This window comes from Camelus bactrianus, chromosome 1 (genome assembly GCF_048773025.1).
Source record: "Camelus bactrianus isolate YW-2024 breed Bactrian camel chromosome 1, ASM4877302v1, whole genome shotgun sequence".
NCBI classification, from domain to species: domain Eukaryota; kingdom Metazoa; phylum Chordata; class Mammalia; order Artiodactyla; family Camelidae; genus Camelus; species Camelus bactrianus.
Window position 1 is genome coordinate 108,141,053 of NC_133539.1, and position 25,683 is coordinate 108,166,735.

At 36.3% G+C, this 25,683-nt stretch overlaps 2 protein-coding genes across 4 annotated transcripts in view; one reads left to right on the forward strand and one right to left on the reverse strand.

The window, feature by feature from the left end:
• Positions 1–19,489, forward strand: part of MSL2 (MSL complex subunit 2) — a 30,320-nt gene extending 10,831 nt beyond the window's left edge. Inside the window, exon 2 of the mRNA XM_010947704.3 lies at positions 15,593–19,489. Within this exon, the coding sequence (XP_010946006.1) occupies positions 15,593–17,184 (1,592 nt within the window). The 3' untranslated portion in view covers positions 17,185–19,489. The remainder of the gene's footprint in view (positions 1–15,592) is intronic.
• Positions 19,490–20,403: 914 nt separating this feature from the next.
• The window catches only part of PPP2R3A (protein phosphatase 2 regulatory subunit B''alpha), a 148,376-nt gene continuing 143,096 nt past the window's right edge, over positions 20,404–25,683 (reverse strand). For all 3 annotated transcript variants that reach the window (XM_074370872.1, XM_074370877.1, XM_010947706.3), the window contains one exon: positions 20,404–22,990. In XM_074370872.1, coding sequence (XP_074226973.1) covers positions 22,864–22,990 — 127 coding nt within the window. In that variant the 3' untranslated portion in view covers positions 20,404–22,863. The remainder of the gene's footprint in view (positions 22,991–25,683) is intronic.

Here is a 25,683-nt window from a genome sequence, read left to right on the forward strand (position 1 = left end):
ATTCCTTATATACATGGGCTAATCAGTCAGTACTCAGCTGAAGATTTGAAAAGGACCTTATATAAATAACGGTGTTCTTTCTCTGCGTAGCTCTCTCATCACCAGTACTCTGCCCTGAGAAGTCCAGCTGTCCTGGCTTCCCAGGGAGCCACTGGACTTTGTCTTGGTTCTCCCTTGTGCTGTGGCCTGAAAATTAATCTCCAGGCAGTTAACGGGCAGTTATAGGGCTTAGCTTGTTTGTTCCTCCACTGAGGGATCACTGTTCTGTGGTGTCTGTTGCCTAGTATATCAGAAAACTATTGTCCAGTTTTTGTTGTTTGATTATTCCATTTTTGTCTGGAAGGAGAATCAGATTAAATTCTAAACCTATGCTGTCGTCCTATACAGCAGCCACTAGCTGTAGTGACAATTATAAATACAGTTCATTAGTTTTACTGAAGTACATCTTAAGGGTAATAGCTATCTTATTGGACATTGCAGACATAAAACATCTCCATCATTGCATAAAAGTTCTAATGGGCAGTGCTATAACAACTAAAGAACTTAGATTTGTTCTTAAAAGCTGTGGGAGCATTGAAAGATGCCTTCAGTGTTTTCATGTCAGGTTTTGATCTTACGGCATTGAGCTGGAGTGGGTTATTAACACATCAGTGGAGCTCACCACTGTAGACTTATAGAACAATTTCTCCAAATCAGTGTTAGTGAATCTAATTCAAGAAGGTGTTCCAAAGTGTTTATGCAGTAAAGGTTTGCATTATTTAAAAAATAATTTAACAATTTTTCTTCCTTTAAAATGAGGCGATGTGAGATATCAAATGAATATTGGACCAAATAGTGTTCCAGATTAATTCATTCTGCCAAATCTGCCAATGAGGGTTTTAAATTGTTTTAATATTTAGTGATGTATTTTCTTGACACTTAGTCATATTGTTTCAGTTTGTTCTTTCAGTTCTTCCTATGTCCATTCAATGGATCATTGGTTAGGGACAAGAAATGTTAAGAAAATCAAGTTGCTATTGAAATGCTAGGTAATAAGGAGCATAAAAACCAGTAATTGATTCAAAATTTATTTGATTCGTGATTATTATTATCTCTCTCTGTAAGTTGTCTGTGTTCTATTAATATCCTGTATAGCAATAAGGTATTGGCAGTGTTAAAAAGAGAAAATAAAGTGGAGTATGGCCTTATATTTCTAGAAAATAAAGACTACACTTGCTGTGTGTTATTTGAAGTATTTGCAAATTCTAATCTAAAGCCACCCTTAGTTTATCATTTAGTAACAAAACACAAAAATGTTTAAATTTTTTTCAGTAAAAGATAGAATTCCAAATACTAAGTCACATTTACAGTTTTGTCCTTACATAATATATTCAATTGTACCTTGTTTTTAATATTCACGATTTTACAAACAAGATGTCATTTAAAAATAGATACAGTACCAAAATGCATTTTCTTACGTAACTTAAACTGTAGCCCTTATTAGTGTGCAGTTAAAATTTGTCTTTGTATGCTTTATAAAAATGAACTTTATATTATAATCTTTGATATATGCTGATTAAGTAATTTTTAAAATATTTCATCACATTTCTTACTTAAATGATCAGAAAAAATTATGAGTTCTTACTACTGTGAAAGATGATCAAAGCAAAAAAGGTTAAAGTATCTGTAATCCTGACTGTGTATCAGAATTTCTTGGGAAGCTTTTTAAAAATACACATTCCTGGGCAATATTTCCAGATACTGAGTCAGTTGTGGAGTAGGCCATTTAGATGATTCTAATACTAATCCCTGGATGAGGATAGTACTGTCTTTAACTACTCCTCATGTAAGGTTTATAGGTGTGCTTTTAAAAAAATATGTGTGCCAGTAAATTTAAGGAATACTGTGTTAAGCAAATTTCTTGACAGCTGTAGTATTCAGTTTTAAGGCCTGACTTTCCAAGAGGATATTAAAGCAAACCTGTTAAGTTATTCCGATACAGTGGAACACCAGTTTGGGAAATTTGGCTCTACCTTTATGTTGATTTATTCACTCAAAGTTTGGTTCAGTTATGAATCAACTAATTGTTCCTAATTGACTAGCCTGCATTATCTTATTGGTAATAATTTAATGAGAGACCATCATGGCTTTGCTAAAATATGAAAATAACAGAATAATATTACAAAAGTGCTCTGTAATCACAAAACACTCTATAAAAGCATTCCCTACATAATTATTAAGATAAATGATGTCTGGCATTCTCTTTCAATTCTTTCTAGAGTATGAAATGAGACATGACTTGAGTTTATGAATATGTTGTGGGTCTGAGTGGTTTATACATTATCCATTTACTAGTTTATGGTGAGTGGTTTTTTTAGTTAATAGTGGTAGTTGACTGGTGAAGCTTATCTTGTATAAACTACTGACATTACCAAGAGTATTAGGAAGTATTTTTTATAGTTTTAGGTTGGCCAGAGACATAAAAGTTAAAGAAACTCTGATGTTTAACCATTCAGATGTTCAATAAACAGTTTGGCTTGAGTAACAGTCATACTTTAAAAACTGCAGTATTTAACAGTAGATTTTGATTAATCCTTTTCTTAAACTGGAAACAAAGATTTTGTGTCTTTTTTTTCACCCGTCCTGGACTCCGCTGGGATATATGTTTAGCTATCACTTGTCTTTCAGTATAGTAGTGCTCTGTTACTTAAAGTGATGTAATGAACTTTAAAATAATGACTTGGTCGGTTGGTGAAAATATACCACTCTGTATCACCATTTTCAATAGCCAGTGCATATCTATTATTGTTCCCTCATTTTTAATTAAAATGCATATATTTCTGTCATATGGCAAAATTATTTGTGCTAGATAATTTAAAGATAAGTTTACAGATCTGTGTAATCCAGATGATCAGGGGCTAATGGTGGTTCTAGGGCATAACTCCTTGAATATTTAATTTGAGAACTAATAATTTCCTTGAAACTTTGTCATTTGGATCTGTTGATTTTTTTAAGGCATGTATTTGCTTTTTGGCTTACTACTAAAATAAACTTGTGAGGAAGTTTAAAGGAACATACTCTTAAGTGCTGCTCAGTTGAAAATCCAAAGAAGAAAAACAGACCTGGGTTAGGAAGCCCTGCCAAAAGGAAAATGGTGCTGTCTTCTTAGGATTCTCTAATCTCAAATTCATTTCCCTTTGACTTGAGCTCATTATTATTTATAGTAGCACTCAAACTCATGAATGTTGCCTAATGAAAAGATTTTTAAGAGGTTTAGACTTCAACATATGTCTGTGAAAAACTATATTGGGCACAGGTTTTGCAAAACTAAATACAAGCTTTAAAAAGAACAGTTTAAATGGTCCAAAACAGTTAATTCGTCTGTGCCCATTTGCTAAGTGATACATAAGATCTTTTTATGGTATTGTCATTTTTGTTCTTAGCTGAATTGAGATTATTCCCATATGTGTATGTATCTAGGAGTTCTTTTACTAGCTATTGTTTTAAAACATACTTTACATCTTTAATTTTGGGGTGTAATTTTGATGCTGTAATTCAATGATGTGAAAAGGTCCAAGTACCCCTTGTTAAATGCGCGGTTCTTGGCATATAGCTGGGCCATAGAAGTTATTTGCGTAAGTGATTGAGGAAAGAGAAATGTTTTCTTAAGTGAAGATAGCCTAAACAATTAATTTTTCATTTAGGAAAGGTGGAAAATGGGTATATTTAGATCAGTGGGTTGAATTATGGAAGGATTATTAATCAGGCCCTATGTCAGACTTTTGACATCAGTAGAAGTATATTCACACAGTCTTGATGTATACGTGCCTTGATATTACTGTTGGAGATTGGATCTAGGCTGAATGGATATGACTGATTAAATACAGTTCTTATACCACAAGAATAAGGTGTATGTATATATTGGGGTTGAACAGCATAAATTTAGTGCTACTCCAGGAAAAAAAGTCTCACTCTTACAGGATGAATAATACTATCTAAAGTGACATTATGAAAACCAGTTTATCCTAATCATGTGAGTTTAATATGTGCATATTTACTTATTTTATACGTAACACTTCATATATATATATATATATATATAAATACACATTTAATATATACACACAATCTTTAGTTAAGATTTCTGATACTGTGAATTCTTAGAGTGAGGTTTTTTGAGAAGATATTACAATGCTTTATAGCATATATGTTCACTTAAAACATTTAAGATTAACTTTAAAAATTGAGGTTGTATAAAGAATCCAGGCAGGATTCATAGCTCCAGTTTCTATGCAGTAAAGATTTCCTGATCCTCACAAAGCTATTGTTGATCATCCATTCTCCCCTTTGTTTCACTCTTCCTGCCCCACTCACTATTCTTCATTGTCAGTATCCGCTCCTGTTTCTCCTTCCCCCAAAAGGTTTTACATCTTGTGGTTACTTGTGGATTCTGTTATGGCTGAGTTTCAGTGGTCATTCTTTTTGATAAGTGAGGAGCTAAAATTGTCTCAGGGGATGCCATGGACTTCATAGCAGAAGTAGGGACTAGGTTGGGATTCAGTAGACTAAGCTTTTATTTCTCATTACCAGTAATCAGCTGTGTAATCCTAGGAAAGTCCATCTTGGTTAAAATGAAGCCATGGAACAAGTTGATTTCCAAGGTTACTCCCAGCTCTGTCGTGCTTTTTATGATTCATTCATTGTACATTTATTAGGTCCCGGCTTACTTGCCAACACTGGTTTAAAGATACAGAGATAAATAAGTTCCTGGCCTTGAGTAAGTGAGACCCAGTGAATGGTGACAATATAATGTGATAAGTGCTCTAATAGGAGAATGTGCAAAGTGCTTTTTGAACAAACGGAGGGTTGGGAATTAAGGAAGGCTTCCTTTTAGAGGTTATATTTGAATTGATTCTTAAAGAATAAATAGTTTACCATGCAAGGAAGGAAGAACATTCTAGGAAGAAAAAATCACAGAGGAATGAGTAAACAAGTGTTGCCTCTTTTAGAATGGCCAGTGAGTATGGAGTTTTTGGAGAAAGCTTAGTGGTACAAAATTTCAGGTGGATGGTGGATGGGAGTTAGATTCTGAAAAGCCTTATATGTCATTCTGAAGACTTTGGATTGTAAAGCCTGCTTAAAGGTTTTGGTGAGTTACAATTTTCGTTTTGTTTCCTTCCCTTCCTTCCCTTCCTTCCCTTCCTTCCCTTCCTTCCTTTCCTTCCTTTCCTTCCTTTCCTTCCTTTCCTTCCTCTCCTTCCTCCCTCCCTTCCTTCCTCAGTTTTTAGTTGTACATTTATGAAGAGATTTGAAAAGAAAGATAGATCATCAGGCTTGTGTTTTAGAAAGATTACTTGGTGGTAGTGTGGAAGATGGACTGATTTGATGGCAGCAGGTGAAGTTGAGATAGAAAGATAAAACAGAAAACTGTTGCAGTATTCAGGATGAGAAATGAGGTTTCATCTTAGGCAGTAGTCATGGGAATAAAAGTGGAATTGGCAGACTTAGAAGCTGTGTACAGTGAGACTCCGGAGACTGGATATGGAATGCTGGTGAAGAGGAGTCTGGCTGGTATCAAGGTATCTGGTTTGATTTCTGGGTGATTGATAGTATCAAGCATCCAACAGAATAAAGGAAGCAGGAGGAAGAATAGGTTTTTAGGTAGGGGTTTAGGGGAGATAAGCTCATGTTTCCATATATTGAGCATGTCTGTGGGTTATCAAAGAAGAGATTCACAGTAGGCAGTTAAGATATATGGGTCAGAAGAGAAAGATTTAAATTGGAAGTAAAGATTGGGAAGTCACCAGTTTATGTAAATGGTAATTATGCCCGTTTAATGGGCAAATCACTCTGGAAGGACATTGTAGAGCAGTTTTTAACATGGTAGTGTCATGTCTCTTCAAAAGGAGGAAGGTTATGATTCCTGTGAGATTCTGTGCAACAGTCTGTGTCTGTGTATATATGTACATATCATCAGATTTTCAGAGGGGTCTGTGACCCAGTAAAGATTACTATGGAATACTGGAATGGAGTAAGAAGGATAGATTATAGTACGGAAATATGGGGAATACTGAAATTAAAGAGGGAACGGAAAGAGAATGCAAAGGAGATAGAGGAGAAGTGAGGGAGGAGAGCATTTCAAGGAAGAATGAACAACCCAGAAATGTCTGTTGGTTTGGGACTAGCAATTTTTGCCTTCCGTTTGAAGATTGATTCTAGGGAAATACTTCAGCGTATGAGTAACTGGAGGAAAAATTGCTGTAGGGAAGAAAGGCTGAAGGTACAAATGAGAGAGGATGTGAATAAAGGTAACTGGAGAGGGAGGGGAGGATAGGTGTTCAGAGTGGTGGAGGGAGAAAGATCTATCTTGGAGGGAAAAAGAAAAATACTAGTGCGTATGTGTTGGGGCAGTGAGTGTGGGCAGGATAGGAGGTAAAGAAAGGAAGAATATTTAAATATGTGAAGCTGTTAAGTTTGAAATCATGAAGAAATAGGAAGTGGAAATATACAAACTTTAATTTGATTTTATTTTGTAATTTGTATAGGAAATATCAACATACAAAATAGAACTCTAATATACCTATCACTTCACCAATTAATAATATTCAAATGTTAGACTTGATATACTTTAGATCTTTGCCATAAAATCTTAGTGTCATCAAATTTTAGAGCTAGAAAGAACTTAGATCTGGTCACTTTATAGCTTAAAGTCACTTTTAAAGGCACATTATCATTTTTTAAAATTCAAAATTGATCAGATTTGGACAGTTACAGAATTACTGAGTATAGTGGATGTCATGTATGTATTATCCAAATCCCCACTTCAGGACTGAAGGACTTCATTTTCTTACTGGGAATGTTGGCTGGGGTTGTCAGACCTCCCTGGGTGGAAATTGCCCTTGGCTAAAGAGAGCCATTCACCCAAGCTCACATCCCCTTCCTTGGAGTAGCCTGCATCCAAAGACTAGTCCATTAAAGACCTGGCTCCCTTGCCCCACCATAGGGCAACCTTAAGAGCCATCCCAGCTTCAGAGCTCCCTGTGGGGTCATGTGAGGCCTTTGCTGTGCTATATCCCAGCCTAACTTGTTTTTCTGCCCCTTCCTTCCTTGTCTGATAAACTTTCAGCACACTAACCTCTCTCCCAAAAGTTTGAGTGACTTCCAATGCTGATGAACTTTAAAATTTCTTTTGATTTGTAACAGATTTTTGAACTTTTTTAAACTTTAAAGGACTTAGCATCTACCAGTTTTTCGTGTTGATGAGAAATATTCAGGTAAATGTTGAAAATAGTCACATAATATAATGAAAGAAAATGGTTAATTTGTATAGTGTAAACATGCAGGAAGAAATTCATTATTAGGACATGTTTTAGGATGGAACAAAAAGGGAAATGCCTTCTCAAACATTTTGAACAAAGATCTTGGCATTTAATTGGCCTCTCCCCTCCCATCATTCATTGCTAGTGTTTCTGCTGTCTCATTTTTATTACCTTTTGTAGATTAAAGCCCCTTCCACCACCACTACCTTTTGAGATCAGGCTCACATGTTTTTATTGACTTTTCTTGAGCAAATTTAAAATGTGGAGAAGATTCTTCTCTTTTTTGATTGTACTGGAGAGAATGGAAACATGAAGTATATTTGAAACAAATTCAATTATTTTGAGTCTATTAAAAAAGTCTTGCTCTTATAGTGCAGGAATGATTTGCCTAGCAGAATCCAAGACTGCATTTCTGAACAAAGTATTTGAAGAGTTTATGTCTGCAACATTTGAAGAGTGCTTTTCCAAGACCCAAGTGTCTTGTCAGTCAAATGTTTTGTCATTGCTTCAGTTACCATCCTGTCTTGGATCCAAGAGTTTCAGAGCAGTGTGATTTGGCTGGCAACAAAATGCTTTTTGCTTTCCCCCGCCTCCTCTTTTTATGTATTTCTTTCTGTCTGACCATAGGTGTACTTAGGTGGTCAATACAGTTATCTGGGCCATTTGAAAAGAAATGACTGATTAAAAAGTACATTACCTATTCCGTAGTGATTGCTGAGAAAATCAGCTTTAGAATAAGTAACATAAGTGAGCCTAAAAAAACTTCCTATTTAAGAATTTGGTTTTGTTTCTTTACTTTAGTAATGATTTTAAGAAAATCTCATTGAGTATAATTATTACATTTTAGCAAGCAAAATTTGTCACTTTTATTCTTTCCCCTCTTTTGCCTTAGAGCTTTAATATGAGTGTCTGGTAGCTTTTTATTTTCCAGTTGGTTTTGATGGGGGTCCATTTGTTGGGAAGCGTATTTAAACTGTGACGGAAAGAATATTTTATTGAGTTAGTATATAGAAATGTATCTTTTATGAAATCTCTTCTGTTTCACATTGCTTGCATTATCAGCAGAAGCAGAAAACTGTTTTCTGTCTTCTATGGGATAACATATTTTACAGCTGTTGGGGTCTATACTGATTTCTTTTTTCCCTTTCCAAATACTTTTCTCTATATACTATATATTTAGTTATTACAAGATGTAGTTGAATCTTGTGAATTCCTTGACTGTTTAATATTCTAGTTTCCAAGAATGCTTCTTAGAGGAATGGTACGATGGGTTTGATCAATAACCACTGCCTGCGTGTATGCATTTTTTGTTTTCTGATAGTGGCATTTCAGGATGGTTTTTGTATGAGTTTTGGCTAATTTTCCCTGATCCTCAAGTGTCATCTCATCAACAACAAATAAGGCTTTTATAAAATTACTTGTGTTATCTGAGGTTTTTGATTAGGCATTCCTTGTTGCTGTAATAGAAACATTGCCAGGAGAAAGAATTCTGGAGAAGGGGTGGTGGTAAATACAGAATACTTTGATTCTGATAAAGGCTCTTTTTGTGCATATGGCATTTGAGTTAGAATTATATGACACTTTTTTATCAAATGCCAAAATTAAGCCATTGCGATAATTTAACTCCTTAAAACCATTTTCCATTTTTATGAGTTTTTGTTTTACTGAAATTATTTTCATTGGGATCATTTCTTTTCCATGTAAACTTTAGAATGAGGGTTTGATTTTTTAGTCTCTTTGTTGTTGTTCACATCTAATTTGTCCCTATCAAATTTTAACCTTTTATAGCTTTTTGCCATTGCATTTTATGATCATTATTATTGCCAGGTCCTGTGTTCACTGGATCATTTTTTAGACAGTAACAAATTCTGCTAAGCATATTAGTCATTATCAGTTTTATTTTTTCTTGTGTCCTCTCTCTGAATCCCCTAAGCTTAATTTCCCCCAGTCATCTGGTCAGATTATTAGTGGGGTTAAATATATCAGTGTTAAGAAAGAGAATCAAAAGATCTTGTTTCAGAAGTGGTAAAGACATAATTTACTTGGTAGTCTGGGTGCTAGTATAATATTTACAGTGTGGTCCACCTTTACCAATAGTATTTTGAAGTGAGTGAATTACCAGTTACTTTGTTCAAACTTGGGATCAGTTATGTATTTAGAAGAGTTTGCCAAGACTAATGATGACTTTGTTGTTTGCCTTTGCTAAGGAGTTGTGCCTATCCCTTCTGTGGAGGAAGGGGCAAGTGATTTGAGATCTAGTTATAGTTTGGCTATGTATTCTGGTGCTGTAGGTTTCTATCTCAAACTTAGGCTGCTTTGTAAGCCTTGATGCTGGCAGTGATTCTTGTCAGGGATAAAGATAAAGTGCTTGGCAACCAGTCTTTAGTGCCAGCTTTGGTATATTAATACTATGATGATTTGAATGATCTTATGTTAAGTCTGTTTAACAGAAGGAACATTTTATGGTTAAAAAGCATGTTTATTGAGAGAAGTATAACTTGAAAATGTTTTTTTGATGGTAAAATTAAAATGGGGCTTTAAAGTTTTTTTTAAGTGAAATCTAAATCTGGTTTAAAATTTATTTAAATAATTGATTTCATTAGGTGTGACAACGGCATTGCAATTACCTAAGAAAATGTGCTTTGCAGTAATTTATACTGATGTATATGGAGGTGTAGTTTGCTGAGATTTGCTTTGAAATACTTAAAAGATGGGTAGATGAAGCAAATGAGGCATTATTTAGATAATTATTGAATCTGGGTAATAGGTATATGGAGGTTATTCTACTTTCAGATTTTTGTCTGTGAAACTATAATAAAATTTTTCACAAAATTAAGAGCATTAAAAACTGGTATTTCATATCTTAGTAAATTACTTACCAGCAGTTACGTATTCCCAGAAATTTCCAGAATTACTGTTGTGGTAAACTAAAACTGAGTCTTAGTCTCAAATTATAATTGGCTGACTTGGGGATGGGAAAGTTAAGGAGAGGGAAAATAAATAAGGAATTAGTAACTTTTATTAAAGTGAGAAGTGAAAAATGAAATTTAGTCTTCAGTATTTTTAGGGTCAATATAGCATCATTTAATATTGTTTAAACAGGGTACATAATAGCAAATTCATTTAGTTACAAGACAACCTGAATTATGTGAAGGCACGAAATTCCTGTGGTACATTACAGATTCAAGGCAATCTAATGAGAAACTTTTGTCATGAACTATTAATTTTTAAGGTCTGAAGATGTGTGTTTTGAGCAAATCTTCATATAGGACAGTGAAACTGTATGGAACATAATCTAAGCTACAGCAAATTAAATCTCTCCCCAAATACTGCCCAGTTTTTATAGTACAGTCTATTAGTGACACACTTCCTTATTTAATTTAATTTAATTTTTTAATTGAAGTTTAATCAGTTGAAGTGAATCAGTTTCTGGCGTATAGCACAATGTCCCAGTCATGTGTATACATACATACATTCATTTTCATATTCTTGTTCATTAAAGGTTATTACAAGATACTGAGTATAGTTCCCTGTGCTATATAGAGCTTTTTTTTTTTTTGCTTTTTTTACATTTGTTTTTATATATAGTGGCTAACATTTGCAAATCTCAAACTCCCAAATTTATCCCTTCCCACTCTCTTTTCCCTGGTAATTATAAGATTGTTTACTGTGTCTGCAAGTCTGTTTCTGTTTTGTAGATGAGTTTGTGTCCTTCATTTTTTCTTTTTTTAGATTCCACATGTAAGTGATATATGTTATTTGTCGTTCACAATCTGGCTTACTTCACTTCGAATGACAGTCTCTCGGTCCATCCATGTTGCTGCAAATGGCATTATTTTATTTTTAATGGCTGAGTAGTATTCCATTTTATAAATATACCACAGCTTCTTTAACTTGTCATCTGTTGATGGATATTTAAGTTGCTTCCATGTCTTGGCTATTGTATATAGTACTGCTATGAACATTGGGTGCATGTGTCTTTTTGAATTAGAGTTCCCTTTGGATATATGCCCAGGAGTGGGATTGCTGGATCATATGATAAGTCTAGTTTTAGTTTTTTGAGGAATCTCCATATTTTCCATATGGCTGCACCAAATTAGATACACTTCCTCTTGACTCAGATTGCCAGTTGATTTTACTTTCTAGGATAAGATATATTTTTACGATTTTAACAGTGTTATCTGCTGTTTCTTAATTTTCTGGGGAGGAGTTTCCTTAGGGACATACAGTAGCTATATGGCTGACACTTATCCTAGCTCCAAGAAGCCCTTGAACCTTCTTCTTTGTTCCTCATAACACTGAAGCTGCCTTTGTTGTGTGGTGTAAAGAGAACCCTCTGGGAAGCTTTTGAGGGTTAGAATGCTTAACTGAGTGTATAAAATAAGCTTGCCTATAGGCATCTTTAATGGTAGGTTAAAATTTCAAGCATTTCTGTTGGGGAATGGTTGGGCAATTCAGTAGGTAACATGAGGCCAGGTAATGGATGTTCTTAGTCTTAGGAACTCAGTGGTGGTGGAGTTATGAATCAATAAGTGATAGTTTTTATGTGTTTTCTAGCCTATTTTCAGTTCTCAGTATTAGGCATACTCTCCTAAAACCTCATAGAAGAATACAAAGATGTATAGGGTTTAAGTCCTTTAAGGTGCTTGGTAGCTCAGGGATGGTTTTGATTGACATGACTGGTGAAAAGGTTAGTGATGGAATGCAAGATGAGGTAAATCCTTACTTAGCTTGTACAATTTGCACATCATTAGGGGTTATAAAATGATGACATTCAAATTATGTCATTCTTAATTAGTTGTATTGTTCCCTGAAAGAGAAATTTCTCATCTATGATTTGATTATTTGGTGGTTTAGTTCTTATGTAGTTAAGTCAGAATAAATACTTCTGGCTCTTTATTTACCAGTTTTCAAACTAATGAGTTGGTTCACTGGCATCATGAAACTGATTTTTTGTCTTTTTTTAAAATGAATTCTAGAGATTTGAACATTTTAGATGTACTTTATTCCACTGCGTTTATATATGCTCAGATTTTCTCATTTTTGGTCACTGGTAACCTCTTCAGGTTTGCTTCTAAGTCCCTTAACCACTACCCTGATTTTTGATAGTTTCCTTGCTTTCTGGCATATGAAAGTAATCAGAACTCATCTTGCCTAATTTATGGCACAGATCTAGAATCAGCCATTTGTCCAAGAAGCCCTGATTCCTTGGAACAGGAAATTGTTTTTCAGTATCATTGTCTGAGTTCATTGCTCTTGTGGTTGATCCCTTGTTTCCAGGCCTTTTCAGTGTATAGTTCTAGGAAGTATGTACATTGAAGATGAACATATGAGTTCATACTGATAAATCCAATTGAAATTCAGGACTACAGGATTTTTTTTTTAAGTTATTTTTGTATCTTATGACTTTCTTCCTTCCTCCTACTAAAAAAAATCCGGATTCTCGAGGGTATCAATATTTGCTTTATCCCATAATTAGACACCCAACAATTTATAGTAACTTTCAACACTATCACCAAAAATGTGATCTGAAAACAAAACAAGGGTTCAAGGATTATAGTTAACTTTCTATTCTAGAGTCACTTGAAATAGTTAATCTCTTAAGTGGTTATTACTAGTTTTTTCTTTTTCTTTTTTTTTTTTTTAGCTTAACAGTATTCTTTCCTATGAATATACTACATTTTGTTTATTCACTAGTTGATAGACATTAGGATTGTTTCTAGCTTTTGTCTATTACAAGTAATGCTGCTCTGCATATTCACATACATCTCTTTATACAGATGTGTATTTTCATTTGTCATTGAGTAGGCTCCTACGAGTAGAGTTGCTGGTTTGTATGGTAAATGTGTTTAACTTTTAAAGAAACTACCAGACTGTTTCCCTATGTGATTTTACCCTTTTACATTCTCACCAGTAATGTAGGAAGGGTTATAGTTTTTCCACATCTTTGCCAGCTCTTGGTATTGTCTGTCTTTTTGAATTTATCCATACTAATAGGTGTCTACAGTATCCATAATTTTTATGCATCATAAATTAATAGTTAAAGTACTGGGTATATTTTCATGTGCTTATTCATATATTTTCTTTGGTAAAATGTTTATTCAACTCTTGTTCAGTTTTTAAATTGAGTTGTCTCATTGATTTGTAGGAAATTTTTTTCATGTATCATGTTATAAGCCCTTAATCAGATACATGGTTTGCAAGTACTTTTTCCCAGTCTATGGATTATCTTCTCATTTTCTTAATGGTGACTTTTGAAGCACAAGTTTCTTATTTTGTGGAAATCACTTGACAATTTTTTCCCCTTTTGTGCATTTGATAACACATCTTAATACTGTGCCCAACCCAAAGTTATGAGGTTTTTTTGCTGAGTTTTCTTCTAGAATTTTAGCAGTTAACATTTATGTGTCTGTGATCCATTTTGAGTATTTGTGTATGTTGTGAGGTAAGGATCTAAGTTTATTTTTTGGCATTTGGATGTTGAATTGTCTTGCACAATGTGTGAAAATACCCTCTTTTCCCCTATTGAATCATCTGACCATCTTGTCAGCAGATCACTTGACCGTAAATGTACACTTCTGTCTGTTCCACTGATTTGTATACCTATCCTTTTGCCATTGCAACACTGTCTTGATTACTGTGACTTTAAAGATTTTAAAATTTGGTACTGTACACCATCCAACTTCTTTGTTCTTTTTCAGAATTGTTCTGGCTATCTCAGGTCCTCTCTGATTCCATATGAATTTTAGAATCATTCTGTCAATTTCTTAGAAAAAGCCACCTGAGATTCTCATAGGGATTACATCGAATTTATAGGTCAACGTGGGGGAAAATTGTCATCTTGTTTGAGGCCTCTCTGTCTAACCTGAGCTTGTCAGAGCTAGTAAGAGCTGAGCTGTTTGTTCTCCCCATCTGGCCAGCTTCTGTGAAGTCACTTCCAATGCTAATGATTCTCGGCTTGTGCATCATCTGTTGTGCTAAATGGAATGAGCCCTCTTCCATCACAGCAGCTTCTAGTCCTCACCAGGGTAACGCTGATGGAGCTGGATGGTAGGGGAGTACTGAGCAGCGCCAGAGCAGAACACCACAGGTCCCCACAGTGTCCTTACCTGAAATTCTGTTTTTTAGACATAAATGCTTCTCGGATGGTTTTGTGTCTTTGGTTGTGAAAAGGACTCTCTTTCAAAAATTTTCAGGTTTACAGTTGCTTTATTAGGAGAGGATTTGCTGATTTCATTATAGCCAGAAGTACTTTCTCTCACGTGCCTGAGTCTTAAATTACGTAATATATATGAGAAAATAGGTGCTACGCTTAGTTAATTACTATTTATTCTGCATTGAGAACCAAGGAGCAGTTGCTTCTTTGAGGAATAAGGGTAGACGTGGATCTAGTTGCTTTCCCTTTTCTGTTTCATGTATATAGATCGTTTATAATTTAGGAGTTATGTCAAGTTAGGGGATCATTTTCACTGTTACACTGTATTGCTATAATTAGGACACTTGTGTTTTATGACCATGGTCATTTTGTATTCTGTCAGAAGAATTTGAGTCCAGTATTATGCCGTTTTTTTTTTTTTTGTTGTTGTTGTTCTTTTGATACACTTAAACATAATTCTTTTTTGATTGTCATTATATTTTGATTTCCTCTGAAAGAATTTGAGTTTAGTAGTATTTCCTTTTTTAATAAATGAACATAGTTCTTTTTCATCATAACTACATTTTGATCTTTCCTTAGTTTATGATTAGTACATATATACAGTAAATGGTTTGAAATTGTACTTTTTTCTGTGAAGATGCCTTTGTACTGAGTTATTAATGCCCTCAATTGATGTTTAATGGGGACAGGGACTAAATCTCTCTCAGTCATTTTTTTTTTTTTTCCAGTGTCTAACAGTCAGTACAATTTTGTTCAATATGTTGCAGCATTATCATGTTGTGTTAAGTTGAGGTTCCATGTGTTTTAGGCCTAGTTTGTGTTTTTGATGACTGACCTCCACCTCTTTTTAGCCTTTGGAGAAGAGAATAAGAAAGTGGACCAGAACATACTGTTTTAGGAGAGAAACACAGACTCGAGGAAGATTGTGTTTGAGATAAAGAAATAGGGAATATGGCACGGAAGTGAAATGAGCTACTGAGTATTTTTCTGTTTCCTATAAGATTCATGTTTTATTATCTGGTCTGGTGAGTTTAACCCATCTTAACTTTAATAGATTACCTATAATCTCAACTTTAGTGTATGAAATTATGAATTTATTTTACTAAAATCTTTGCTTTCCTCCTCTTTTCCCTCTTAGGACATTTGCTACAAGATCCTATTGCACCCACCAACTCCACCTGCCAACACTATGTCTGCAAAAGTTGTAAAGGCAAGAAAATGATGATGAAACCTTCATGTAGCTGGTGTAAAGACTATGAGCAGTTTGAGGAAAACAAGCAGTTAAGCATCCTAGTGAACTGCTACAAAAAACTATGTGAATATATAACACAGACTACATTGGCACGGGATATAATAGAAGCAGTCGACTGTTCTTCTGATATTCTGGCTTTGCTTAATGATGGATCATTGTTTTGTGAGGAGACGGAAAAACCCTCAGATTCATCCTTTACTTTGTGTTTGACACATTCCCCTTTACCTTCAACCTCAGAACCCACAACTGATCCTCAAGCAAGTTTATCTCCAATATCTGAAAGCACCCTCAGCATTGCTATTGGCAGTTCTGTTATCAATGGTTTGCCTACTTACAATGGGCTTTCAATAGATAGATTTGGTATAAATATTCCTTCACCTGAACATCCAAATACGATTGATGTATGTAACACTGTTGACATAAAAACTGAGGATCTGTCTGACAGTTTGCCACCTGTCTGTGACACGGTAGCCACTGACTTATGCTCCACAGGCATTGATATCTGCAGTTTCAGTGAAGATATAAAACCTGGTGACTCTCTGTTACTGAGTGTTGAGGAAGTACTCCGCAGCTTAGAAACTGTTTCAAATACAGAAGTTTGTTGTCCTAATTTGCAGCCCAACCTGGAGGCCACTGTATCCAATGGACCTTTTCTGCAGCTCTCTTCCCAGTCTCTTAGCCATAACGTTTTTATGTCTACCAGTCCTGCACTTCATGGGTTATCATGTACAGCAGCAACTCCGAAAGTAGCAAAATTGAATAGAAAACGATCCAGATCAGAAAGTGACAGTGAGAAAGTTCAGCCACTTCCAATTTCTACCATTATCCGAGGCCCAACGTTGGGGGCATCTGCTCCTGTGACAGTGAAACGAGAGAGCAAAATTTCTCTTCAGCCTATAGCAACTGTTCCCAATGGAGGCACGACACCCAAAATCAGCAAAACTGTACTTTTATCTACTAAAAGCATGAAAAAGAGTCATGAACATGGATCCAAGAAATCTCACTCTAAAACCAAGCCAGGTATTCTTAAAAAAGACAAGACAGTAAAGGAAAAGATTCCTAGTCATCATTTTATGCCAGGAAGTCCTACCAAGACTGTGTATAAAAAACCCCAGGAAAAGAAAGGGTGTAAATGTGGGCGTGCTACTCAGAATCCAAGTGTTCTTACCTGCCGTGGCCAGCGCTGCCCCTGCTACTCTAACCGCAAAGCCTGCTTAGATTGTATATGTCGTGGCTGCCAAAACTCCTATATGGCCAATGGGGAGAAGAAGCTGGAGGCATTTGCCGTGCCAGAAAAGGCCTTGGAGCAGACCAGGCTCACTTTGGGCATTAATGTGACTAGCATCGCTGTGCGCAATGCTAGTACCAGCACCAGTGTAATTAATGTCACAGGGTCCCCAGTAACGACGTTTTTAGCTGCCAGTACACATGATGATAAAAGTTTGGATGAAGCTATAGACATGAGATTCGACTGTTAAATCAGTGGGTCTTTAAACCTACCTCTGGTAGGGAAATAGCTACAGTTTTACGGCAGCTATGGTTTTGTTGGTTTAACTTGCCGGAGCTCCTGCATATAGATCACTTGTATCAAGTGTTTTCATTGCTAAGTTATATGTGTTAGTGTCGGGGAAATAGTTTGCAGATAATGGAGGAGTAACCCTACAACTATATGTCCTTAGTTCTTACAGAACCTCATAGTTTGAGAACAAATGCTGATGCAACTGATTTATACAAAATGAACTTTGGCAAGGAGAATAACATTAACCTCATTGTTTATGGTCATGCTTTGTGCATAATCAAAGTTTATGATTAAATGTAAGGAAGTGGTATCTAGTCAGTCCATAAAGATTGTGCTCGTATTTTCTGAAAAAGTAGCCATTAGTTTGTTCAGGAGCCTCAGTGCTACCTTCACATTGCCACTGATGTTTCTCCTGTTGAAAAGCTCATGTGTCCAGCTCAACCTTTGTGGTGACATAATACCATTTCTGATCATGAAAATTGGCTACTGGTGTATGTAGCAGTTCTTAAATCAGCAGTATTATGAAAGAAAATTTGCCCCTCATTAGAATGTTGAAGAAATCTGTCTTTTAAAAAGTGAACAAACTGAAATTCTGTCAGACTGCAGATGTTTAGCTGTTTATGCCGCAGAACTTCTGAGTTGATGCCCATTTTTAGTTAAGTCTGACTCCTTTCTAGGAAAAAAAAACTAAATGCTTCCATCACTTTGAGCAATGTTCTAATTAGATAAATGAAGTGGAGAAGAGCAGTTTTATTCTGAAGATAATTGAATTTAGACTATAGTATATGACAGAATTTTTTAAAAATTATAAAAAATGTTTTACTTAGAAATTGGGATTTATTTAAAATTTTGGAATGATGCTCCAAAACTTATCCAGATTTATGCATTATACCTATTGCTATTGGCCACTTCTTTGATTTTTTGTTTCCTCTAATGGTTTGCCACAGATTTTATTTTGAATATGCTGTTTTTTCTTTTCTTTTTTTTTAGGGTGCTATTTGTTGTGGAGGCTTCTTTATGGAGGTCTAATAAAAATGCCTTTTATGAAGCCTGTGCATTTAAGTAGGTTTGAGGCTAGGAGGATTTTCTTTAGAATACTCTTTTGCATGTAAAGCACAAAACCGTTTCAGTTTAAATGCACTTCTTCCCTGTAATTTTTATGGGGAAGACAAGTGAGTCACAAACATTCTGTTGAAGGGAAATCTAGTCAGTTGCTTGAAAGAGCACAGCCCAGATAAAACAAGGACTGACTAGGTTGTTGTAAAGAAATGACCTTATGATTTAAAAGAAGAGTTGCTGCTTTGACAGTGCTTATTTAAAGAAAAAAATACTGCTGGAAAAATTTCAGTTTCTACTACGTTCACCATCTCTCCTGAGATCTGACATATGTTGAAGTTGTTTTGATTTGGCACACAGCATGTTCAATGATGGTTACTCACCTAGTACAAGACATGGAGAAGAAACCTTTCGACACAGAGCAGATGACACCTCCTTCTGTTTTGTAGTGTATCTTGGTGTCATTTTCTGTGAATGTGGTCAGGTAGAGTTGTTTTCGTTGTTGTTGTTGGGCTTTTTTTTTTTTTTTTTTTTTTTTTTTTTTGGTCTCTCTTGGTGGGGTGGGGGTGGGCTAAAGCCATAGGAAGAAAAATGTGATGTATGTGTCCAGTATGTACTATTTTGTTTTTGTTTTGCAAGAAGAGTTGAACTATTTTTGATAACAAGAGTAAATGGTGGAAAATGCTTCTTAGTTGTCTTGTCTTTATTTGCTTTCCAAGTTTTGGAATTTTATTTAATTCCTCTAAGTGTTAGCAGTGTCTTATGAAACATGTATTCGCCTAAAGTTTGTAACAGTTTTGTGTTGAACTCAGATGCCCTGCTATAATCTTGTAAATCTGTTCTTTATTTACTAATGATCACTGCAAAAATGACTAGAAATGAGATTGTACACATGGATGATTAGGGTATATTTTGCAAATCTCCCAAACTCTCCTAATATTATGATCTTAAAATTCCGAAAGTACTTTATTGCTTCCCAAGTTTGATAATGTTAGTTTTGTGTTTTTTTTGATGCATGGGAGGTTGGCAATATAGACAAAGTGGAAATCATTAGTATGTGAGGGCCTTGATTGTTATGTAATATTGCCAATGGTGAATTCAGGTTGTTTTTAGCACAAGTTTCTCTTTTTTATGCTGGTATTCTCACTGCCACACTTTTGGAAACCTGTATTACACCTTAAATCTATCAATAAATGTTAGTTTTCTAATTCTATGTTGTAGAATACTGAGGAGTTCGGGATAGCATGCTCTGAATGGCCTATATTATATACATTTGGGGAAGAGTAATTAATTACAGTGCCTTGATTTCTACATTGTCTGTCTTTATACCATGAGTTATTTTAGGAATGCTGACCAGTGGCTAACAAAGGATGACTGAAAAATTATTACTGAAGTAACTGGGTTTACTTCAGCAGGATTTGAAACCACCAAAGCAATAACAGCATTTAACTTGTTCTTTTGAGTCCTTCTAATGAACATAAATGATCCAATGATCATCACCTTAGGTGACAGAAGTTTTAGAGCTGACAGTGTATCTTTTTGATTTTCCGTAGGTCTGTACCTCCAAGCAGAGGTCTGATACGGTCCTAGGATAAAGAGTTCCTTGACTGTGCTCTTAGTTCTCTTAAGACAACTCTATGGAGGCCTTGCTGAAGGAAAGCTAAAATTTTACAACAGATGAAAAATAAAATTTCCTTTCCCATATTGTAGGCAACAAATATAAAATGCTTTAGAAAATACTAAGTTCGAAGTACAGTATTAGAATCTAATGCATGGGTGGTATTTTGTCTCCTTTTTTAAAAATTAAGTTTTAGATACCCAAATAGCAAATACACATTCTTTTAAAAGAATATATTATTCATAAGGCTAAAGTCTCCTTTGATCCCTGTGAACCTCTCATTCCCAAACCCAAATCCCCAAATTCCCATCCTCAGAGGAAATCACTGCTCAGTATGAGGTGTTATTCTTCCAGATCTTTCTTTATAAAGTCTTGTTGGGGGTTCAAAGAGTTACTCTCTTTGAAACTCAAGCTTGTTTACAGTGCTACTCTTTCAAACATAAAAATGAATTGCAAGTGTGCTTATAGCCAGAAGTGTGTAGTGCTTATCTTAGTGAGCGCTGATTCATATTTGACAATTTGTCTTTATTTAGTTTTGCAAAAAGGGAAAAACAAATAGTTAAATCATGCAGGCTTCTCCACCCAAACACACCGTAACATTTCCAAAAGTCGAGCAAATGACTTATCTCATTTGATCAATCTAGAGTTTTATAAACAGTCTGAACAGTACACAATGACATAGATAAGATGCAGGGAAAATACACAGAATTTTATTAGTTTGATTACCTTAGCAATTAATGTTATGCTGTGAAACCAATTTTTCTTTGACTAGCATTAAGATCATAACCCTCAACTTTTATCACGGAGCCTGGGATATTGTAACAACTTGAAATTTCCATTTGGGTAGTAATGATTATATTCAGCATGATCGTTACCAGAAAGTCAATTACATGCTATCTTTCCTCAGAATTTACATTTCTTACATTCAGTTCTAAGAAGGGAATACAATGAAACACATTCTTATGTCTGAAAATCTGATTCTTTGGGTAACCTAAATTAAGAGCCCTATCTTAAATGGAATGGTATTGGTAGCTGTACTTTTGTAATTAGACTTTTGAATCCAAATACTGACCAAAGTGAAAAGCGAGAGGACTTTGGTAGAGAGAAACAAAGTAAAGCCATGTAAAAAGCCAAAATACAAACTGAGAAATTGAATTTTGCTGAGTCTTAGAAATAGTTTAGATCATTATGGCTAATAAAACATTTAAACCATACCTGGCTTCTAAAAAAAATTTCCTTTTTAGTATTTTTAATCTGAAATTTAAGAAAAAATAGCTTCCCTTCCCTGGTAAAGGTTGGATGGGATAGATTTCATGTACCACATAAATACTTTTAATCCTAATGATTTACCAGTGTTTTGGTTATTGCATGTATTGTTTCCTAAATATGTAGTCATGTTTAAGCTTTTATTCTTTTGTGAACTATCAGAAACTAAGTTTAATAGTTACCACTTTCTGTAACAGTTAAATGGAGGATCAGTTCTGATCATGAAGGTAAAGTAACAGGAAACTGGGAGGACGCAGACAGGAAGGATCGCTGACTCAGTAACTATCAGTTGTTGGTGCATTTTCGAAATTCTCTTTTTCTCTACTTTTTGCCTACTGTAGCCCAAGGTTTGATTATTTCAGAGTTTGGCCTTCACACCAGCAAGGGAACCAATGTGGGATAGAAAGGGAGCTATTCTGACATTCAGGACTTGTGGTTAAAACAAAAAATCCAGGGGAAAACTTGATGACTTTGACAGGTGGATATTGAAAAGTTTCTTGGGGGTTTCTTATACTATCAGAAATTCCCATCTTTTTAAAATAGTTTATTTTCAATTTTATCTTCAAGGATATTGCAGGATTTTGGTGGATTGTGGCTTGCTGAAAAATGTATTCTATAATGACCACTGTAGTAAAAATGAAATAGCTTTTTTTTTGTTTAAATGGGTGCCATCACCGTTCTCATCCATTTTTGTGATAAATACTTAGGTCGATGCAATATTTCGAGTAGTTTGTTTTCAACGTGAAGCAAAGAAAATGTTTATATTGAGGACTTCCCTGTTAGCCTTCTCTAAGATTCAGTGATAAAAGGAGTATGTCTAGTTAGGAATTTTCATATATATTTAGATCTTCAAGTAGGCCTGATAGGAAGTGTAGATGGGATATCAGCTAATTTGGAGATTAATAAATCATTCAGTAAGTCTCTACAAATGTTAGATGAGTTAAAAGGAAACAAAGTGAGTCAAATTCTGTACTTGTCTTCAATTAAGTTTTTCTTCAGATTTTATATAAGAGCCACAGTAAGGATGAGGAAAGATTATTTAGAGCTTGCCAGCAAGGTTGGAAGGCCTAGTGGTTACAATACCTGAGGATGTAAAGTGACTAGCAGTTTGGCAGGTCATTGTGAAATTACATTAAACCAAGTAAGTTCAAGATCTTTGAACTCCAGTACACATATAATTAAGAGAAGTCTCTGAGATGTTTTGGCAGTGCTTTTATTACCAGGGCTAATTCAGTTCTGGAGGCCCTGACTGCTTTTTCAAGTTCCAGAATTTTCTGACTCAAGTTTTCTGCAAGTGAAGGTTTCTTCTGGGCTCCATGGGAGCCCTGATGGGCCTCAGGGATGCTGGACAACAGAGGCAACTCCTGCTTTTGTGCAGAGAACTGTGCTTGGCACTGTCCCCAAGAGATCCTTGGTACATTCAGGGGTGAAGAGTGCTGATTCACAGACTGGTGATAGATACCATATTTGCTTCTGAGGAAAAGCTCTGTAAGAGGTTTGAGGCAAATTGGAGGAGTCTCCCAAATTGAGTATGTGTATCCAGAGCTATTGCTCAAAAACGTTTAAAAGTGCCTACTGCAGATACACATTTGCAGAAATCAAAGTCTTTAAAAAGCAGTTTGCAAACTAGAGCATCTCTTCACAAGAAAAAAAAAAACACTTAAAGTACGCATCTCCCTTTCACGTAGACGTTGGCAGCTATCCTTCATCCACTGACTGAAGCTTGCCACTCTTCTCTGGAAGGCTTGAGGTTACTATTTTATTGCCTTTGTTTCCAATTTCAGAGGGAGAGGCAGGTTCCTCTGTTTCATAATCTTCAAAGGAGCTGAAAGAACAAAGCAAAAGTGAGTTACTGATTTTTTTTAAAGAAGTTTTAATGTTTGGGTAGAAGTCAGTATGGCAAACTAGAGACTGAAGACCAACTTGCCAAAGTACCCTGAGGTGCTAAATGGCAGCTGAGAACAGCTGAGCCGCCCTGGAGGAGACAGTGCTCTGGAAGAGAAAACACATTCTCCTTGTTCCTTAAAGCTCAGGTTAACATTAAGAGTATGTTGAAAATGTGCTACTGTATCAAGCCTTCCGTAGGGGCCTTGATGGGAATGAGAGCATGATGGATGATGCTAGGTTAGGGAGGGTATGAGGTCCGGAAAGTATGAGCTTTACATGAATGCTTTCATGAAGTGGCTTCCACGCAAAGTGAGGGACTTTCTCACCTCTCAGACTGCTTTATAGCTTCCGTGAATTCCAAGGAGTACATTTAAGATGTACATACATCTGTGTACACACAGCAAACCAAAGCCCATTCATGGTTTTCCTTCCATTCTTTGCAGAATTCCATAGCCTATTCCCTCTGCTCATGCCCCCTGCAGAGGTTATTTGTATCCCCTGAGTTCCATGCCCTCCAGGCTACGGCTAAGGATGGCTTTAGGCAGGAATGACAAAACATTTTACTTCGTGGGAATGATGGCTTCATCTGTGCAGAAATTTCTGGACATAAAGGCCTTTTATCAAAAAGGTACCAAGACTGGCTAGTAAGGAAAACTATGCTGAGGCAGGAATACCCAGTAGGTGGCAACTATTCATAGAGGGTAGAGAATGTTAAATTTGTATTAAGCCGATTTGATATTTGGAAAACTTTCTAGTTTATGATTCTATCAGGAATTATTTACAACTGTCCTTTTGCAAAAATATTCCATACTTAACTTTAGTTTCTACTCTCCCCTCCTCTCTTTGCTTTAATGGAAGTGAAGCAGGGTTGATGGTACAGCCTCCATCTCTGGGCAAAAAAATTCTCAAAAGTTAATTCTGGAAATGCAGTGTCAGACACTGGCTGCTTATTTCCTGCCAGAGTGGAAGACATTTTCTTCCTCTTGGTGACCTAACTTGCTGTCTTCGAGCTCTCAATGCAGATCAGGGAATAAGTTAAAGAGTTAAGTTTGAACTGAGACTCATTCAGTAAATATTTGAGCTACTGTTGCTAAGCATGAGCCAAATGCTAGGAATACAATGGTGAAAAAGACTGAACCCACCCCCTTCCTCACAGCACTTGTAGCCATTAATGGAGGCCATCTGGATAGTGGTTAAGTGGTTTAGCCTCAGAGCATAGGCTTTGGAGTCCAAAGTCGGGTTCTAATCTCAGTTTGGTCACTTTGTGTCAGTTTGGTGACATTGGGCTTGTTACTTAACCCCTCTGCATCAGTTTCCTCCACTATTAGCATTTCCTTCCCCTTATAAGGGTTGAATGGAGATTAGGTGACAGGGCCTATAAATCAGAAACTCTTGGAAAATATAAGGTACTATTCTCATGATGGAACAGTGCAGGGGCTTACTGAAGCAGAATGGTGAAAACTAATCCTATACTGGGAGGCAGGGTCACATTTTTTGTGTAACCTGTGAATAGAATTTTTGTTTTTACAAAAGAATACATATTTTCCCCCCACTGTAACTTCATACCACAAATGGACTTCTAACAATGGATATGATCCATTCTTGTACTTAAAAATATTCCATGCCCAATGGGTTGGATGTAGTGGAATGTCACCTGCATTTATTCTGTACTTTCAAGGGACTAAGAGCAGTAATATACACAGAAACTTTGGAGGAATCTTATGGATTGAAGGAGTTTATTCAAAACCTTGTCAGTGTCCTTTTGTCAGTGTCGCGGTGACTCCTCTTACCCTAATTCAGTAGTTCTCAACTGGGGGTCATCCCCCCAGGGCCGCTGATGGGGACATTTGGCAATGTCTGGAGAGACACATGTTTTTTGGAGACATACTTGACTGTCAGAACTGGGTCGGTCCTATTGGCATCTAGTGGGTAGAGTCCAGAAATGTTGCTAAACATCCTACAATGTGCTAGACAATGCCTCACAACAGAATTACCCAGCTTAAGACAATCAGTGCTGTTTTTGAGAAACCCTGCTCTAAGTCTTGCCCCTTCAGTGTCAGTGCGTCCCAGAGTTCTGGACTAACTTCCTTCATTTTGTGCTTCCTTGAGCAATCAGTCTTTCTCATGATTTTATCCACCACTTGTTCACCTGTGGTTTCTCAGTGTACATGTCCAACCTCAGCCTCTTTCTAAGCTGGAGATGCCATGTATCCAGCTGTCTGTGTGGCTCCTCCAGTGTGGCAGCATGTACAAACCGGGGCCCGTCCTTCCCACGCCCCTGGCTCTCCCTGTTGTAGTGAACACCATGATCTGCCCACTCAAAGCCGTAAGCCAAAGTTATTCCAAGTTCCCTTTTTCTCTCCCCTCCCCTCTTCAAATCCAGCCAGGCTCTCCCACCACGCTCAGCACCACATGGACGCAGTGGTGTCTTCATCGCCGCGGACTAAGTTCGGGGCACTCTGCTTTCCTGCTCGGGTCCCCGCAGTGGTTTTCACCCGCTAGCCTTCCTGCCTCTGCTCCTGTCGCACACCCTCTGCTACGGCCATGCCAGACTGTTTACAGTGTCAGAGCGGGTTGTGGTCGTGGGACCTGATGCTGCTAAGTGTTTTCCAGTGGCCTGCAGTACCCTTC